Source organism: Vanessa atalanta, chromosome 11 (assembly GCF_905147765.1).
Source record: "Vanessa atalanta chromosome 11, ilVanAtal1.2, whole genome shotgun sequence".
In the NCBI taxonomy this organism is placed as follows: Eukaryota; Metazoa; Arthropoda; class Insecta; order Lepidoptera; family Nymphalidae; genus Vanessa; species Vanessa atalanta.
In genome coordinates this window covers 1,612,541-1,632,055 of record NC_061881.1, presented here as the reverse complement: position 1 = coordinate 1,632,055, position 19,515 = coordinate 1,612,541, and the positions used below count along the sequence as shown (strand labels likewise).

General features: G+C 29.9%; 3 protein-coding genes across 6 annotated transcripts; 1 reads left to right on the top strand and 2 right to left on the bottom strand.

The window, feature by feature from the left end:
• Positions 1-1,487: 1,487 nt before the first annotated feature.
• Positions 1,488-3,309, bottom strand: LOC125067367. The gene is made up of 2 exons (XM_047675920.1): positions 2,942-3,309; positions 1,488-2,213 (listed from the first exon to the last, which is right to left on the bottom strand). Exons 1-2 carry the CDS (start codon positions 3,266-3,268, stop codon positions 1,734-1,736), a joined length of 807 nt encoding a protein of 268 aa, XP_047531876.1. The 5' UTR covers positions 3,269-3,309; the 3' UTR covers positions 1,488-1,733.
• A 912-nt stretch (positions 3,310-4,221) lies between these two features.
• Positions 4,222-12,091, top strand: LOC125067144 (lipid storage droplets surface-binding protein 2). 2 transcript variants are annotated; one of them, XM_047675521.1, is made up of 6 exons: positions 4,222-4,397; positions 4,881-5,004; positions 5,185-5,417; positions 8,484-8,670; positions 11,241-11,366; positions 11,612-12,091. In XM_047675521.1, the coding sequence occupies exons 2-6, from the start codon at positions 4,881-4,883 to the stop codon at positions 11,842-11,844; spliced, it is 903 nt and encodes a 300-aa protein (XP_047531477.1). In that variant the 5' UTR covers positions 4,222-4,397; the 3' UTR covers positions 11,845-12,091. The 2 variants fall into 2 exon arrangements, with proteins under 2 accessions (XP_047531477.1, XP_047531476.1); XM_047675520.1 differs by having other exon boundaries at positions 4,223-4,397; positions 11,229-11,366.
• Positions 12,092-12,118: 27 nt separating this feature from the next.
• On the bottom strand, positions 12,119-19,177 carry LOC125067145 (AP-1 complex subunit sigma-2). 3 transcript variants are annotated; one of them, XM_047675522.1, is made up of 5 exons: positions 18,939-19,177; positions 18,384-18,562; positions 17,933-18,041; positions 17,612-17,749; positions 12,119-13,530 (listed from the first exon to the last, which is right to left on the bottom strand). In XM_047675522.1, exons 1-5 carry the CDS (start codon positions 18,939-18,941, stop codon positions 13,486-13,488), a joined length of 474 nt encoding a protein of 157 aa, XP_047531478.1. In that variant the 5' UTR covers positions 18,942-19,177; the 3' UTR covers positions 12,119-13,485. The 3 variants fall into 3 exon arrangements, with proteins under 3 accessions (XP_047531478.1, XP_047531480.1, XP_047531479.1); XM_047675524.1 differs by lacking the exon at positions 18,939-19,177 and adding an exon at positions 18,711-18,925; XM_047675523.1 differs by lacking the exon at positions 12,119-13,530 and adding an exon at positions 13,861-14,553.
• Between the last annotated feature and the right edge of the window lie 338 nt (positions 19,178-19,515).

The window sequence follows — 19,515 nt, the reverse complement described above, 5'->3', positions numbered from 1 at the left end:
CTAATGACTGAAATACTGTAAACGTTGTAAGACATTCTGTATATTACAGTACATTTAGAATGATATAATATACAAAATATATTTAGTACCCATTGCACCCCGGCTTCGCACGGGTGCAATGCGGGTACTACAGAGAGAAACAATTATGAAAGAGATCAGGTAATGTTTCTTTGATCATGATTTATTTATTTAAAATAGTAAGTCTACCTAGGTGGTCTACCAATATAATAAAAAAGAAAAATGTAATGAGTAACGACCAAGGCGGATTTCGAATCACCAATTTTTATCATAATTTATAACCACTTTTAAATAATTAGTCATACCAAAACGGTTTAGCTGTGGGAGATTCTATGATAAGATAATAATTTCAATCAAATAAGAAGAGAAGAGAAGATAATTATTTTATTTTTAAATCGGTTCATACTTCTGATGCCAATTAGGTACTAAAGACTCCGGCAAGATATTATGTAGGTACGGTTTTGACCACAATCGTACCATCTTTTTAATTGTTTTTACATTCTCGACGTAGTTGCATGTCGTTGATCCGTGTTATCCGACTGTACAAGAGTTATGCGGCACAATATTTACGCTTACAATAGGACCTAAGTAAACGTTCCAACATGATCAATAGTAAAGCCCAAAGAAACTGTTAAATGGTTTTGTATCCTAAAATTTATTATGTATCCAGGGTGTTTGAACTAAAAAATAATAGCTGTTATAAAAAGTGTAAAAAAAATGTATACGTCATCTATATAATTTCGCCGGATCTTCTCAGATCTGTTGTTTATTTTTAACTGACTGATAACTTTGTATGAATTTTACAGCAGACAGACAGTATTATTTGTTTCTTGGGTAATAAACTTATTACATTATTATGAGTAGCTAAACTACTTTACGTATTTTATAACGTAAGAGCGGATGTGGAACTGAATTTTCATATACGTAATTCCTGTTTGTAATTCAGCTCTTGCTAGGTGATGAAGGATTACATCGTAAGGAAAACATGTGTCGGATACTTTAGCACGGCAATACGGGTTTGTCGTATTAGAACGGCATAGTAGAAAAAGCTCCGTCCCGTCTCATCAAAAGGAGAGTAGGGGTTTACCTACCAACTCGAGACTTGCTTATTCTTTTTAAAGGTTGGCGGCGCATTGGATGTGGAAGGTATGGTTAAAATTTCTTACCGTGCCCATTTATATGGCCAGTGCCGAAGACTTAACATCAATTAGTCCGCTTAAAAATTTTATAAAAATAAAAGAATTGAAACTTTTAAAGACATAATTTATACTTACGAATTTTGAATGTTAACGTAAAAAATAATAGGTAGGTAGTAAGCGTATAACATACGTTTTTTAACATTTTATACTTACTGTCACGAGTTTAGGCGCGAATTAGCGCGTGTATAATTGGTAACCAATGTCCACTGTTTGCCGATTTGCCAACATGGTTCGGTTTTTACATATAGTATAATAACACACATTATGTATATATATAATTGAATTATATATTTCATTTTATATAAATATTATACTTAGTATGACAAAACAATCCATAACAAACTGTTATTTGATATAAATATATAAACTTTAATATTATATTATCTACATGGCACATATTCCTCCATATTTTCTTCAGTCCCTCGGATTTTCGGTATTTACAATTTATTTAAAAAAACTAAGTTCATTTAATACTTAGCTACAAAATACTAGGCGGTATATAATGTACAAAATTATTTATGCCTCGGTATACGTAATATTATCCTCATCGAAATGTTGTTGCACGATAAACATCGGAGATTTAATTTTTCTATTGACCGGAGGTGGCGATGATGAAAAACTTCTGGCTGGTGCTGATTGACTTTGCATTTTGGCATTGAACATTATATTATCAATTTCGTGCATGGCAATGTCCCGTTGACGTTCATCTAACTTTCTTAACTTTTTAGCTAGAAGTTGTCCGTACAATTCGTACTCATCTTTATCTTTTTTGAAATCGGAAACATTTTTTAAATAATCACCTACATCTTCCATTTCATTTTTCGCATAGATAATGTATTCATTATTTAATTGGCCTTTGGAACCTGATGGTCTATTTTGTCTTTTATTGGAACTTTGTCTCTCTGTATTCGAATTAACCGTTGAACTGTTTGTTTGATTGTGGTTACTCACTTGTCTTGTATTGTACGTTGAATTATAATTGCTACTCGATTCGTACTGAAACAAGAGTAAATCAGTGAATATTTTTTCCTATCTAAAAATCAATTTGAAATTTACAGTATTAAAATAAATTCGTTGTCTTTCTATTTGAAGCTTTGAGACTACGTTATGTAAAATCAAACGAAATTTTTAAGAAGTTTACCAATGATTAAGCGTTCTGTCAACTATAGAATCTTCATGTTAACCATATGTTAAGCACGTGCACAGCGGAGAAAGAAACGATCGTGAGGAAAAAATAATGTTGAATAAAAATTTACTACACATGTATCCCCCAATATGCATTGAAGCAGTGTGGTGGAATACATTCCAAGCCTTCTCCACAAAAAGAAGAGAAGGCATTAACCCAACAGTGGGACATTACTAACTGGACGAATATTTTCTTATAATCACTAGTAATTTTCAACCCTATTATTGTTAATCTTATTAAGGCATCATTCAAACCTATATATATATATATATATCATATCATATCAGGAGCACCTGCTTGGAACAATGTACATAAACATGACTCTAAAATTGTTTATTTTACTTTTACTGAAGAGAATTATTGTAAATTAAGACAATACAGCTAACACGCACAATACGACATTACAATATCTATCTATAAATACGCTTGTAAACAAACAAAATATAAGATATATAGGAAAAGTTTCGTGACGGTTGTAGTCTTACACTTATTTCGGCCTACTACGTTCCATAATGTTCAATGTAATTAAGTAGTATACCTCGTGATCCATTTGAATTGAACTATCACATTCATATTTCCCGCCTAAGAAACTTTCCATAAGCGGATATGCGAACCACGTTATACGGTACTCGTTCGGCGATTTCTTTTTTCTATTTAAGTGTAGTCTAAACGATGTCATTAAAGATTCTTTTTTCTTCTTCAAATCTATTATAGAAGAAGTTATGCTAAGATTATTTTGGATTCGACGCCATGCATCATTAACCTCACTCCTGTTTCTATGCAGAGGATGTTTTGGGTCCCATAATAGTTGTTCCGTTCGATAGTGGTCCAAAAACTCCAATACGACATCATTTGTCCAAGACATCACAAATGTTTGTAGGCCAAGCTCAAATTATTGAGTAAATACGTCTGACCAATTCTGTCAAAACTATGTGACTGGATTCTAAGAACCAATCAGAGACGTTCGTTTATCCAATATTTGCTTATTAATATGTTGGCCAGAATGTACAGATAAAGTGATCGATGTTTGTCATGTGTTTGACGGCCATTGTTTTTATGCAGCAATGGATGCTTCATGCTTCTGAGTCTGATATTATCCCAAAATACCTATGTTTTTGGATTTCATATGCAAATGTATGCTAAATAAGCCTCAATCTAGAATAGTTGCAAAACCATATTAGAAATTTTCACATGAATTTCATCATTTAATTTTTATGTGTATAATTATTTAACATAATAAAGACACGTCATTAGATCAAAGTACAAAGTTCATTTATAATTAAAAAATAGATTACCAAGTAATGGGTAGTCATTCGCTTCGTCATTGAATTTGAAGTCAATCTCTTAATTTTTAATTTTTAATGAAATTAATTGAAACATGTAGCAGAGACAATAATGAGAAAATATGCAAAAAACAATCAGAGTTTAAATTAATATTATTTATAATATTTTCCTTATAAGTACTTCGGTACTTCAAGCAAAAAATACCTAACTAGAAATAGGACTAAGTATAGAATTTATTCATCTCACTTAAGATCGTTTGACTCTTTAACTACTGTAAAAATATTTAATTCTATTAATTGCAAAAACAGGTAACTCCTAACATACAAATAAAAAAAGAAGGTATAATGTAATAATTTTAATTTAATGAAAACAAAATTTAAAACGTAATTTGGAATTTATTTGTTGTTTTTTGTTTATTTATTCATTCAATCCCCGGTAGTTTGAAGATTTTGCAATCACGTTCATTCATTGCTCGTTCGGGTAATAACTTCATACATTCATTTTCATTCGAAACATTGTAATATGTAGCAAATAGCAATCATTAAATCATATCATTCAGCATTTATATCTTGTGAGTTGCATAGTTTTTACAATAATTTCAATATACTGTTTTTAAAATTAAATATAATAATTAGCAAAAAAATTATAAACTTAATAATAATAGGTTTAACTGGTTTCACTTATTTGTGGCAGTTAATAATATTTTGAAGGTAAGAAAATAACTTATTACAACATAATTTTATAGTCCTCATTAATAATTCCTAACATTTTTATTAATCTAATAGTTACTTACTTTCTTCGTTTAATTTAGTTTGCATAGCCTGCTAATCACTAAGTTCGTCATCATCAAGTTTTAGAGTTTCAGTAATAATTACCTACCCTCTTTAAACTATTTGTTTTTAAAACTTCATATAACTTTGGTCCACCTTGGATATCTTCGAAAATCCATAGTTTAATAATTATGCTGTTAATTTTTTTTTTTAAATACTAATAACAGAAAAGATTCTTTATAATTATACAGGTTCCATAATCAATATTCTTTAAATGAAGATTAGTAGGTAGATTGCAATATTTGTACAACTAAAGTATTTTTTAGGTTTTTTATTAATCTTCTATCGTCTTGTTTAATTTTTAAGTCGATATTTTTGGCTAGTAACATTAATATGTGCCTAAAACATATTTTATTTCTCTAGATGGCTACAGAAGTTGGTTCAGCTCCCGGAATGTCACAACTCCAATCTGTGCAGAAGGCAATGGCCTTACCCACAGTTGAAGCTGCTGTTGGTCAAGTTGGTGCACTCTATACTAAAGTTAAAGGTAAGCGTGTTGGGGAAGTATTTTACATCTACCTTCAGTAGAAAAAGTATTTTTCTTATTTTATTTTTAAGTTTATAACAAGAATAATACAGTAAACAGTATTTTTTACTATATATTGTGAGCTTAATGCTTATACTGAAAAAAAAAGTACAAATAATTTAACATAATCAACATTATCAGGTGCACACTCTCTATTGGAATGGGCGCTATCTACAGCAGAAGCAAGCGTAACATTTGCAGCAGCCACTGCTGCACCTTTCGTGGCTGCACCCATTGCTGCTGGAGATGCTAGAGTTGCCGCTGCCATTGATGAGTTAGAGCGCAGAATGCCATTAGTTGCTGAACAACCTAAGGTTATTGTTGAGACTACGAAACAAGCAGTTTTCTCAAGGCTGACGCCACAGTTGACTAAGGTTGGTATTACTTAAATTAAATTGAAGTATTTATTGGATATATGAATTAAGTTCAAGTATTTCTTTCATTTTATAAATAGAAAAATGTTTATGAATAAATCTTAAAGTTAGTAGGATCAACCAGTATTATTGCCTACTTATTTTAAATATTTGGTTGGGATTTGGTCACATATCTTCTATGAAGTTTTATTTTTTTTATTAGGTTGTACAAGTACTATTAATAAGCAGTTAAGTGATAATTTTATGTTGTTTGTTAATGTAAATATGTGTCATGGTTCTATTATATTATTTGTCCATGAAATGATAAGAAATAAATAAACATCTCACACATGAAAATGTGTTAATAATTAATATTGTTCAATTAGTTGCTTAAAAAATGACATTTAAAATTATTATATGAAAAGTTTTTGAGTCAAATTTAAAATTATGCCTAACGTTTATTAGGTTGTTATTTGTCATTTTTATTTGATTAAGTGTGTCAAGATGATTTAAATCACTTTTAAATTTGCAGCTTGCAGAGTTGCAAAACTAAAGTTGATTTGTTTAAATTCAGTTTTAAGATAGTTATTATACTATCTAGAACATTCTATCTGTCATCTATAAAATAATGTATTAATATATAATTATTACGAGAATATATATTTATTATTTAAAAAGTATAACTATTAAAAAAAAAAAACAAGCTCTTGAACAATAACCTTATAAAATAGACATATATGGATATATCCTTTTATTCTGCTTATTTAGAAAAACATTAATTGCATCAACTGTTTCTAAAAATATACCAACGATGACATTGCATGTGCTATGTTAAGGCAGTGTACATATACTTATATGTGCACAAGAACTCCTATCATACCTATATATAACCTATAACCTTAGAAAGATCAAGGAAAACATTATTCATCTATAAACATAGTTTATTGTATATAGTCACAGTTGTACAGAGTTATCATCTCAGAAATGAAATTTGTTATTTTATTCAAAGCAAAAATCATGTACTATTTTGTTCCGAGGTTCTCCCATTTCTCTTCAGACGTTCCTGTTTCATATGCACACATAAAAACCAAAAGCATCTTATCTATATTAAAATTATAAATGCGAAAGTTATTCTGTTTGTTTGTCTGTCTGTCTGTTAGGCTTTCCCTGCAAAAGCGCTGAACCGAATTTGACAACATTTGTTTTGAAAAAAGTTGGAACCCCAAGGAAGGTCATAGGAAACTTTTTATACTATGACCGTACTCCCCCCCTCCCTAGTTAATTATACCAATAGTGTTGCTCGTTTGATTGATTTCTATGCTTACTGCGTATCATCTATTTGGTATAACCCGTGTAAAAAGAACGCAATATTAATTTCTCACGCTTGAGAAATTCGCTCAAACTTTCAAACTTCAAATTATATATTTAACTAGTTTCCGCTCGCGGTTTTACCCGCAAGTGAGGGGTGAGGCAGGTGTTAGCTACCCTCTGTTATTTACTTTAATCCCGACGTAAAAGCAAAATGTCATGTAGATCGGTTGAATACATAAGAGGTGAAGGTGTAAAAGACGAACTCGCTTCAACATTTATCTAACGTACGATAAGTATTTAGATTCTATCAATCTCAGTATCTGAAGGTTAATTAGTGTCATATTAAATTTAAATCACATTCATATATTGTTCTATTTAACGTGCATATTATCCTTTACGATTTATATTTGCAACAACAGAATATAAATAGGGAGCAATGTAAGGTTGAAAAAAGTATTTATTAAAAAAATTACGTTAAAATTTTCTTAATGTTTACGGTGCTAATAAGGCTACGTGTGTGGCGACTGACGAAGGGCTTTTCCAGACAAATGGACAAAGTTCATTAATAGATATCATCACTATTACTCATAGTATGACGAATTAGACTGCGTTTCCTCGGTAATAACCGGTCATACATTATTAAGCAAGGAAATTAAAGTTCACAGATAGTTTATACACGAACAAAAAGGTTACAGACGGTCGATAAGTAACTGGAACACTATAAATAAATGTACATTTAATTTTTCGATGTTTGGGACGTTGATATATAGTTTTTTTTTTCGATTTAATATAAATAAAGATTCGATCACATAATGACTAACTTCGCAGTAGCTTGATATATATTTTAAGTACATTTTATTTTCGAATTCCATTATGCGCATGACGAAATCGTATCCTTAATGATAAGATAGTTTTATCACTGCGTGATAATGGACGACGTACATTGAACCGGACTTAAAAAAAAAACCTTCCCTTCAAAGATATTCAATGTCCGTATAGGTTTATATGTCCAAATTACATGGTATGCACTTTACATTCTATGTAATTTGGACTCGCGATAAACCTGTGCGTATCGTAATTTTAAGACATTGATCGGCCTCGATTTGTTTATGCTATTTTGTTGCGTAATTACTAGGAATAGCAGTTTATATTATGCGTGTTTGGTATGCCGTTGAACTTGTTGAGAAACCCTATTTTATAAATTGAATACGTTCGCTCCACTCCCTATTTTGTTCTTAATTTAAATATATCGATTACCTTAAGGGATTCAAATTAAATTTCACCAGACTCGTGATATGATATTCTAACACTAATAGTTACTTTTATGTGTCAAATTTGTTGTAATTTACTGGTTTGATACGAAATAATAAGGATCTTTCTAGAATCGCATCGTTAGCGTAACCTAGTTAAGTTGTTGCATAACTTTCATACGAATGCACTTACTTGACGTTATTATGCAGTTTCAAATATAAATGTACTGTTTTTCCAAATGAAAAGCGCCTAAAATACAAATTTCAACGAAAAAATGTATAATGAGGTGTTCGAGTTATACGTTATACAATATTTTAAGAATATTTAATGTTTCTCGGAATTGAGACGCTAGTAGGTAACTAACGAGGCAGGTACCTAACGAATTAACTTAATTAAATTGTAAAGTATTTATATATGCTTAAGGTTACGGTGCCATTTTCCGCAGTGACGTAATTCAGATGAATACACTAACAAAATATTTTACATTTCAAAAGCGTAATAAACATTTTTGTAATCATGTAATAGGTGTACGGCGCCCGCGATGTTGCGGAACAGCGAGTGAAGTCCCTCAAGGAGCTGACATGGACCAAAGCCAACGCGCTGCTGTCCACGGCGTACGGCCAGAAGGCCATGCACAGCGTCGACACTGGAGCTACATACGCTATGCAAATCCTCAATCACTACCTGCCGCCTTCACAGGAAGAAACTAACGGTGAGCTATTACTCAATACTATACCACAGATCAATTGGGAAGGGGAGATAATGAAACACTTCTGAACTATTGATTTAACTTGCGGATTAGATATAACTAGGTGTACTAAAATATTGAATTTGATGCGCCATTTTCCGTAGATAACACACGAATCTATAAAGTTATGTATTTTCAATATATTGTAACAAAACTATTTACTATAGAACCGGCTTCTATTTGCATTGATACTAATAATGCGATTGATAATTCAATGGCTAATGTGAATTAGAAAGTCAGCAGCAGGTGTATATCGAAGGACAACGAGATATTTGAAAATATTAATACAAAGACGCAAGTAAAACGCTAAATTTAATCATTAAAATACTTAATGACGTATGCAAGAAGTAGTGACTGCGACCGGTTGCAATAATAGTTTGAAAACAAATAAACAATTAATCATTTAGGCTGTGTGAGTGTCTTAAAAACAACTCGAGACTAATTTTAATATATGTCACATGGAGAGTATATCAAAAACGCCACTTTTAAAATTAAAAAAAATCCAATAAAATCATAAAATTGCTTGACCTTAAATGCATCATAGTCTGGTACAAATTCGTTTGCATACATGTACATCTGATAACGACTTTCAACACAGGAAGACACCAATGATTTTATTGTCAGTATTTATCTGTGTCACCACTGTCAGTCCAGAACATTCTAAATTATTTTAAAACAAACAAAAGTGAATACAAGCTCAATACAATTGTTTTCGTCAAAAACGTTTCACTTAAACGTTGCACATAAGTTTTACACCCAAATTGAACTCTGTTTTTATATTTTATTTTAATCTATTCATAAATTTCATACAATATTTGCTTGGTGGTAGGGTTTTTTGGTACCACGCACTCAGACTCACCAGATATTCTACCGCTAAACAGTACCCAGTGTTGTTATGTTCCGGTTTGAAGGGTGAGTGAGCCAGTGTAACTACAGGCACAAGGGACGTAACATCTTAGTTCCCAAGTTTGACGGCGCATTGGCGATTCATCAATAATTGAAACTAATAATTTTATTGTTACATCTTGAAATTTATTAATTGTTCAAATCAAACAAGAACGAGGACAGAGATTTCTGCGTTATATTAAATTAATTATCATTAAATCCTGCTTATCTCGGTGCATTTTGAGTGATTAATTGTTTTATTTGGATTTAATGAGGCATAATACGTATCGAAATTGATCAGTTGATAAAAACACGAAGATCTTAACCGAAGATAAGCAGTAGCATTAAGTTCTTATTTATTTTGTCATAATTATTTCGACGATGAAGGAAAGCTTTGTAGAGAAACGAGCACAATATCTCAGTTACAATACATAAACAGCTATATGGAGATAAAAAGGTTACAACTGTTAGTTAAAAAGTATATTTTGCAATTTATTTTAAGTGACCATTGTATACACAGGCACAGCATTGGTCTTAATAACATTGTGCATGGTACTGTCACTGGCTTATTCTCATAGAAGTTGTAATTTTTTTAAGAAATTTTTACTACATTTATTAAAATCAGCTAGCTGCCAATGGATGTCGAAAATATAATTGCTTTGATGGAACTACGTGACGTATAACTGGCGAAATATTTTCGAACTATTTTTCATTAGAGTTTCTTTAGGTTTCCTCATAATCAAGTTTATAAAGTATTAACAATCATTTAGTATTCACAATCGATTTATAAAGTAATTTTTAAATTAAATTTTATATTTCTTAATTAAAAGTTAAGTTTTTTTAAAATACTTTTTACACGATTTAAAAAAAACGAGACGTATTCGACGCTAACTTTTTTTAATTTAATTATAAATTCTAAATTATCATAAATTCTATGTACTTGTTCTGATTTGTTTCCGAGTTGAATGTGTTTCTTGTGTTAACATTATGAATCGATATTCAATTCGACTTTTCGTTACCATATTAATTATTAATTCATACAGTCTTATACAAAAACGCTACTAAATACTTGCAAAAGTACTGTGTTATAGCAAGGTCAATAAATAACAATGTTGTGTTGTAAAATTTCACGCATATACTTATTCACTCTAAAATCTCTATTTTAATTTAACATCAAATGTAGTTTAGTGCATTTTTTTAGTAATTTACACGTATTAGCTGACTTGCGGCGTCAATGCAGCGCTAAACACGGGATAATAGATGTTATATTATATGTCTTGCAAATGTAACTCTTGTATATTGGTTAAGTCGCCGGTCAAACACGGGAACAATTTAAATTAAACAAAAAATTTTATTTATTTAATTTATTTAGGTGGTCGATTGTTGATGTTCTTAAAATATTGAATGTTTCATAAACTGAACTAACTGTAGTTATAGTATATTTCACTAAGCCAGTCACAAAGCTTCGGATCATAAGATTTAGGTATGAATGTGTATCTATGACTATATATGGTTTACCAATCGACGACAGACTGCGATAGTCGTGACATGTACATAATTGTCTATAAACGAAAAAGAACTAGCAAATAATAATTGTCTAGTAGTCATAAAACCAATAAAATGGTCTAAATAACTAGGTGTTGGCGCAGAGATCGTGGCTGCGGAGAGCGACCCCGCGCTGCACACGGTGCAGACGGTCGGCCGCCTCAGCGCCGTGGCGGCGCGCCGCGTGTGGGCCAACCTCGCCGCGCGCGTCAACGCGCTGCGCGACAGCGGTCAGTAACGCCTTGCCAATGTTATTGCCAAACTAGCGCCCAATTCAATTAGCCCTTTTTTGAGACTCGCAATACTTAAATACATAATTTTGTGAATTAACTTTATACTCATTACACTCTTTGAAAGCCCATAGATTAGAGCACATATTTATAACCTTGAGAACGATAAGACCATTTCAAGAATAAATTATATGTGTTGAAGATATTTTCCTTAATCTTTATTTACAAGTTTTTTTTTGCAACAGGAATCGAATTAGATGTCCGTCGATATGTGACTGCACTGCTGGCAGCCTTGCACCTCGCGAAAGTAACGAGTGAGCAGCAGCAGAACGATGAAGCCAAAAATCCTAAACAGCAGACCGAGGCGGAGCCCGCCAAGAGCGGTCACCACTCCGAGGCCCACCACTCCGCTCCTACCACCACTGAAAAAGTTAAATCTACTCCCGAAGCGAAATCCAATACTAGTGAAAACCAGTAATAATTTATTTAATCATATATGTATAATCTATATTATCGTAATCGTAAGTCGCGCCACAATGATGATATGCAATATTTTATCAACATTGTTTTGGCCGTAATAATATTATTTTTAATGTATTCTATGAAATGTGAGCTATATCGTGTTTAATCAAGACTGAAGGTCTTTTTGATGTGTTTTTATAAAGCTTTTAATAGCGAGATATTTTTATTAATGAACTTTTGGAAAATAAAATTTTATTATAAAATGTGGTTTTAATAAAAGTCTCTTTATAGTCATATATAACGGTTTATTATTTAAAAATAGTTACAGCTAATTTATGCGAATATAATCTAGGAATCAGTAGTTTAGTTTAGGCCGGAAAGTTTATCAGCTAAACTTTAAACTGAGATATGGATTGAAGATATGAAGATACTTGAAGTTTAATCAGAAATATTCTAAGTATATAACAGTGTATAGATTTTTTACTTCAGAGGAATATGTAAGTATAGTCTCAAACAGATACTCTTAATCTAATCAACTAAACCTGTGGACGTACAAAATCGTCAAATAACATTTATATCTAATAAACGAAAACTAACTGTTAAGTTTACGGTCTGATTTGCTGTCAACAAAGAACATTCTAAAAGTTTTTATCATGATAGTAATTGTAACAATTTTAAAACGTAAAACTTCTTTGGATTCAACGAGAGAAACGCAAAAAAACAGTAACGAGTACTTCAGATAAACAATTACACACGCTTCAAATTTTTTATAGAGAATACTCTTTTCCATATTTGAATTTATATAAAAAATATTTTAGCTACCAAGTATGTCAATATTAAATATTTCAAGTCGTAAAAACAGTGATAATGCAATCAGCCATCTAATTTCACATCGAAAACAGATTAAAAATATTTATTAGTATATATCACGACTGAACGTGTAATAAACGAACGAGACACGTATATTTTGCATCTCATTCGCTATTATCGTGATCGTTTAATCCAATTTTCGATTGTTAATTATCCAGCTGATAAGAAATGCAACTGTTTCGTTCAACTTAATTCTATTGTTCCAAGTAACATTTTTTGGCAATATTACTCATTTAGTTCAGTCCGACTACTTGTATAAGTATAGATAAAAAAATGTTAAACTTTAATAACATTAAGTTCATTAATTCATATAGATAATTAACTTAATCCGCTTGAAGTAAAACAACCAACAGAAATTATGCATAAGACAACTTTTCACCTAAGATATATAAACTAAGTACACTAGTCTTGGACAGATAAATAAGCATCATTTTCTAATAAAAGTATAATTATTAAATTTACGGAATACAATTATATTTTACGGATTATATTTTAATGCAAAGCTTTAAAAATATTTCTTAGCAACTACTGAAAATGCAAAGTATAATGTAGTGCTTAAACAGAAAGAATACATACTTTTTTAAGTACTTATACAGTAAAATATTACTAATTAATTACAAAAATGTTTGTACAGAAAAAAAAAATCTTCATATTTTGTGCAATATATTAAACGTAGACAAGTTTTATGTAAAAATATTGTGTTTCTTTCTGTATGTATGTATTCTTTACCTCTAAGCAATGTACAAAATTCACCCCTGCTGTTTCTTCCAAACGAGACTGCTGTCGTTTATCCGAGCCCATGGTCCTCGAAGAAGCCTTGTGGGGTCTCCTCCTGCAACAAGGGTCATCACTGAGCCAGTGTCGCTCGTGGCCGTGTTAGCCGAGCCATCGCTTTTCGACGATAAATATAAAAAAATCGTTGATCGGTTTTATCAACTCTCACTTATTGTAAATACATTCAACATTAGAATTTCATTTTCTTTATATTATTTACAATTTTTGGGGTAAATTTAAGCAAAGAGACGAATCATAATGACTAAATATAAAATGCGAATAGTTGGTTAGTAAAAAATTTAATTTTTAAAAATATATACAATTGTTTATCGGCATTAAAATGATTACTTATAAAAATCCTTAGCATAATACGTTTAAGTTCAAAAATACTTGGAAATACATGGATATATTAATAGGTACTCGAAATGAGATCCAAAATAATGGATTCTGTAAGTTATAGTTTAGTTTTTAAATAATAAAATCTAATAATCTTTTGAATATCGCTAACAAAAATTATACTTGATATAAATAACATGAACTTATAAAATTCTCATAAACAAAACAAGAAAAACAACAATTATTTTTTAAATTAAATATTAATAAATTCATTTAGTTCTTGACCAAGTACAGAAAATTCGTTGTAACATTTTTTTAAAGAAAATACAAATAGCAGTTGGTCCACTTCACACAAGATTTAAAAAAGATAATCAAAAAATAAAAAAATAGTGATACTGTCTATTTAATAATTTACAATTAACTATAACTGTAAATATAGAGTTGAGGTAAATACAGTCAACCATTGTTTATTTCACTTTCACACACAATTAATAAGATCAAAATTTATTCAAATGAATAAAGCTTATAATTTATGAGAAATGTTTTTGAAAAATCACATCAAAATACAGTCCACACATAGTTTTTCATGAATGATGAATAAATTACTATTCGATTTTGCAACACTGTAGGAAATGTCCTTAAATGCTGACTCGGAGAATTATCACGGAGGTTCCCGGTAGTCGTCAGCTGGGGGCAAGGCTCAGAGAAGACCCACCTCCCGCAGGGCACCGTCCACTGCCTCGTCCTATCGCACATCACCCCCCAATTGAAGGTATATGTATAACCAAAGACTAACTCAACTTTCGAACCAATTAATTTTAAATTTAATGTTATCGAATATATTTTATATACTATAAATAATTTATAATGACTCACTGAACTCTTAAATATATTAATACAATGAATATTTTTTTTTATTTGTGATTTTATTAATCAATATTAAATATTTTGTAAGCGGAGAGTTAGATACATATGCATGCTCTTTCAAAAAGTATGTTATATCGTAGCCCACACCTCAAGCAGTATTATTCTTTCCCAACAACTTTGACAATAAGACGGGAGAACCATAGCATGAGCAAAATCCACCTACATTTAGCCACACCATAGACAAAACACATGTTATGCATTTTTAAATAACATTTCATACAAATAATTAATAATGAATACCTGATACTAAGATATTATTAAAAAAAATACTCATGCTACAGTAAGGTTTAGGAATGGACCCATGCAAGAAAACAGAAGTTTTAGTTAAAACCAATGTATTTAGACATCCCATTACAATAAATGCACGACCAGCCATACTTACAGACAATAAAAGACACTGACTTACAAAACAATACCTCTATACTGTTTCAGACAAACATTATTTCAATATATGTCCTACTATAATTTATGTCTATAAATCAATGTCCATGTAACATACAGTAACTTTTAAATTCTAAGCTACATAAATACTAAGCATATTATCGTTGAGCCCAATCAACACAGATAATATAATAAAACATAAATAGTAGATAATTAAAATTGAGAGAAGCAACTGCAACTTTTCCAAAAATGTCTAATTAAGCTCGACTCGTTAATTATTAATAATGATATAACGTAGCTTGAATGACACTATAGTAAAATAGCATTTATTTTAATGTTAAATATTAAACATTACAGATACTACCAGCTTTATACCGTGAGCACATTAAACAACCAGCTGTCTTATGTCTTCTTATCCAATATAATGTGAAATTATGGTGTGTAGTGATTGAAATGTTGATACCTTACACGTCAAACTACAGAATATGTTATAGGAAGTTATTAATAACAAGTAATATATTAATAAAAATATTATATAAATTACAAAAAAAAAACCTAGAGAAACAATTGCACTGGCATGCATGCATTTAAAATAATAAAGCAAAAGCAGAAACTGTTTCTATTATAAGAGGGTAAAATATTTTGACATAAACTCTTTTACACATACTATGAAATTTCTTTGTATTACCTGTTCATTAATTAGAGATATAATTTTTACTATTTAAATATCTATATTGCAAATTATACAATTTTTACAATCAGTATCAGTATATTAATTGGTTATAATTATATGCAAAAGAGTTTTTGTATGTATGTATACAATACTGTTTGCTCAGTGTTATTTGTGGTTCTCATCAATGTATCAGCCCATCGTTCAGGTCCTGACCGCCATCAGAGCATGCATTTGTCACACCAAAACAGGAAATATTAGCAGAGTGCAGTGCATATGGAAAGCTTAGGGGTTTTTATTGTTCAGGGTTTTTGCCGCTCACAAAGCACATATATAAAATATAAAACAACTGGTACACACATAAGGACTTTTTGTATATAATATTTTAAATTAATAAAATTGTATATTAAATACACAATAAACTAGCTCAGTTATAAGATTTTTATTTCATGTATTATGTATAGTATTAGTATCTTAATTTTGTGAAAGACTTGGTGTTCTTGCTTTATTATAATATATTTATACTTTTAGCCAATGTTTAAAATGTTAGCAAAAACACATATCATAATAATAATAAAATAATTAGTAAACTAAGATTGACTTAAGCATTCTCTGCTTAGTATTGCACATGGACTTATTAAATAGACCGTTAGAAAGTTTTTGGTTCGACAGCTCCAAAGAAGAGTCATTGATGTGTAAATCTTTCAAATACCAAATCAACTTTAAAATTTAGATTGTCAAGTATTCATTACGTTTCTTAATTTACTGCGCTGTAACTCAAGTAACTTAAACTACAATCTAATAATTATCATTACTACTCCTATTAATTAAAATATTGGTTAATTTTGCTTTTAACAAAATGTTTAGATATGTATATGTGCTGTAATATTATACCCTATCATAATTAGGTCTAAAAGGCAGTGCACCTACATTAATAAAACGTCTTAAGACTTTCAAACATACTAAACAATTAAAAGGCACTACACAGGCCACTGTCCTAACTGGTCCACATCATAATATTACATTAACTCTTACACCCATTTTTATCCACAGGTTGTGATAAAGGCAGGCAGTTTGCATGACTAGAATTACAAAATTAATAGAGAAGACATAATGTTGGTATACAACTTATACGGCTTTTGTTGATACTAACAGCTATAAATGTTATTTAATTTTATTAATTTTGAATATAGTTGCCATTAGAAAAAAGCCAACAATATTATTTGTTTTCTTTTCATAGATAACCAATCCAACTATTTAATTATAATTTCATATGTATATTCGTTAATTTTTTTCTTTCAAATTACATAGGCATATTCTAAAAGTATTTATAAATAATATCCATCACCTATATTTCCTATTATAATTATATAATAAATATATTATTAATAATAAATAATAGTTTTTAAAATGAATAGCTGTTAGTAATTTTGAATTAAAAATATTTATGTTAAATCAAAATTGAATTTAAAATTTTGCAACATTATAATTGTTGACATAAAATTTTATATTTCTATGAAAAACCCTCACAAAGTTATTTCTCACATAGTGGTCCCATATTTTGTTTTAAAATAAATATATTTTTTTATATATTTATTCCGATCATATGATATGTGTCCTAACTCCAATGTGACTTAAAAATTGTCGTCAAGTCTCAATAGACCAAATTATAATAAAACTATTTTATAAAAAGAAAATGTAGGGATGGACTAAAGCCTTTTGAAGCAGACTTTTAACCATAAACTGTTGCTTTTATGTAAATCTTTCCTACTATAGGTTTCTGTAGTGAATAAATTCACACAAGTTCATTATCTTGGCTACTGACCTCTTGCAGAAGATCCTGGGCAGCGATGGCTTTAAGAACATTCTTCTTACTGGTCTCTTGCAGTTCACCACCCAGCACTAGCTCATCGAGGATGAAATAAGCTTTTTCAAAGTTGAATATGATGTCCAGTTCACATACCTAAAAAATTTCGATCAAAATTTTTATATTTATAATTTATTAAATTTACTAGATGGTATTCAACAATGTATTTAAGTAAAAGTTATTAACTATTGTAGAAATAGAATAAATAGCAAATGTCAAGAAAGTATTTTTATAGATAAATTATGTTAAGTATATAAACAGAATAGTAAAGAAACCTACACTGCCAAAGTATTTATCAAGCAGCTCTACATATCTATGAATCAATTCCAGAGTTAAAAGTTCATTGTCCTCCTGTTCCATGGCACAGCAGAAGTACAATGATGCATATCTGTAAAATGTCAAAACATGCATGTTCAAAATACATAATTTGTTTTATTCCCTTTATGAGGTTCACCTCATAAAACTACTTTTTTTATAAGAGATACATGTAGAAAAATATATTAATATTGCACTAAAAAATGTTCTAATTAATTTTGACAGTCAAACCAGTGATTAGCTTGTGTATGTATTTTTCATGTTAAATATAGATTTGATTCATGCATTAGCAACACAAATTAATAATATATGAATGGATAATAAGAGCCTTTGTAATAATTACTGTTTGCAACTATGCAATATTTAAAACAAATATATCCATTGCAATTATTTAAAACTTAAAATTATAAGTCACCTTTTATAAACAACTTTAACATCCTTCCATTCCAAGAAAGAGCACATTTTAGGCTTGCGTGCCAGTACAGTGGTTATAAGCTCCCTAGTAATCTTTTTCTTTAGCTTGTCTGGATGTGCCACATACCACTTTTGAAGTCTTAGCTTCCCTTGTCGACTGAATAGCAACATGAATTGCATCTGGAATTAAGAATAACATTCTTCAAATTTATTATATATTTTTAAATTGTATATTATAATGTCAAAGATTATATACACATTTTAACAATTATACTATTTAACTTTATTGGTTCATCTTAAATAAAACGAATTCTTATTTTTATATTACCTTGTAAATCTAAAGTAAGATTTAGACAAATGGTTGGTTTTTACAACCGGACTAATGAAATGCCACAAATCTAAATTACACACTCGTTTTTAGAAAATATACTCTTCCGACATCTATGAAAGGTAAAGGTTAAATATGCAACGATTTTACTTCTATTGTAGGATAAATCAATTTATAAATGCTACAATTTGTTTATTTTTGGTGTAATGTGTCTGTCTAATGACTTACCATTTTGGCAATCAAAATTTTCTTTTATCTATTTAATCTTACGTCACTATAATACTTAATGGAATGTTCGCATAATACCTAGATATTACTTTTATTTAAATCATGTCAACAAGTTATACAAAATTTAAATTATGAAAAATACTAATCCTAATAGTTCCTAAACTTGCTATTTCACATAATCTTTTTACATTTACGCTTTGACTTAACCATAAAGTGGCATCGGTCACATCGGTGACCGTCTGACGGCCTCATAAATGACAGTAAATACCGAAAGTATAATAAAAACCTAAAAATTAATAAGTATTGACTTTAAAAATATTGAGATGAGTGTAGCATAAAGCTATTTTTAAAATAATTAAAAAGCATAAATGAGAAACCTATTATAAAGAAAAATAGTTTGAAGTGATGATTAAAAATATATTATTATTATTTTCCAAATCTGTCAATGATATAATGTATGTATAAATATTGGAATTTGTGGACATTTAACTGCAAGAATTTTTTAAAATAATGTTTCAATTAATTTGTACCTGTATATACTTTATTTTTCTAAAAACGTTTTTATACTATTGCAACA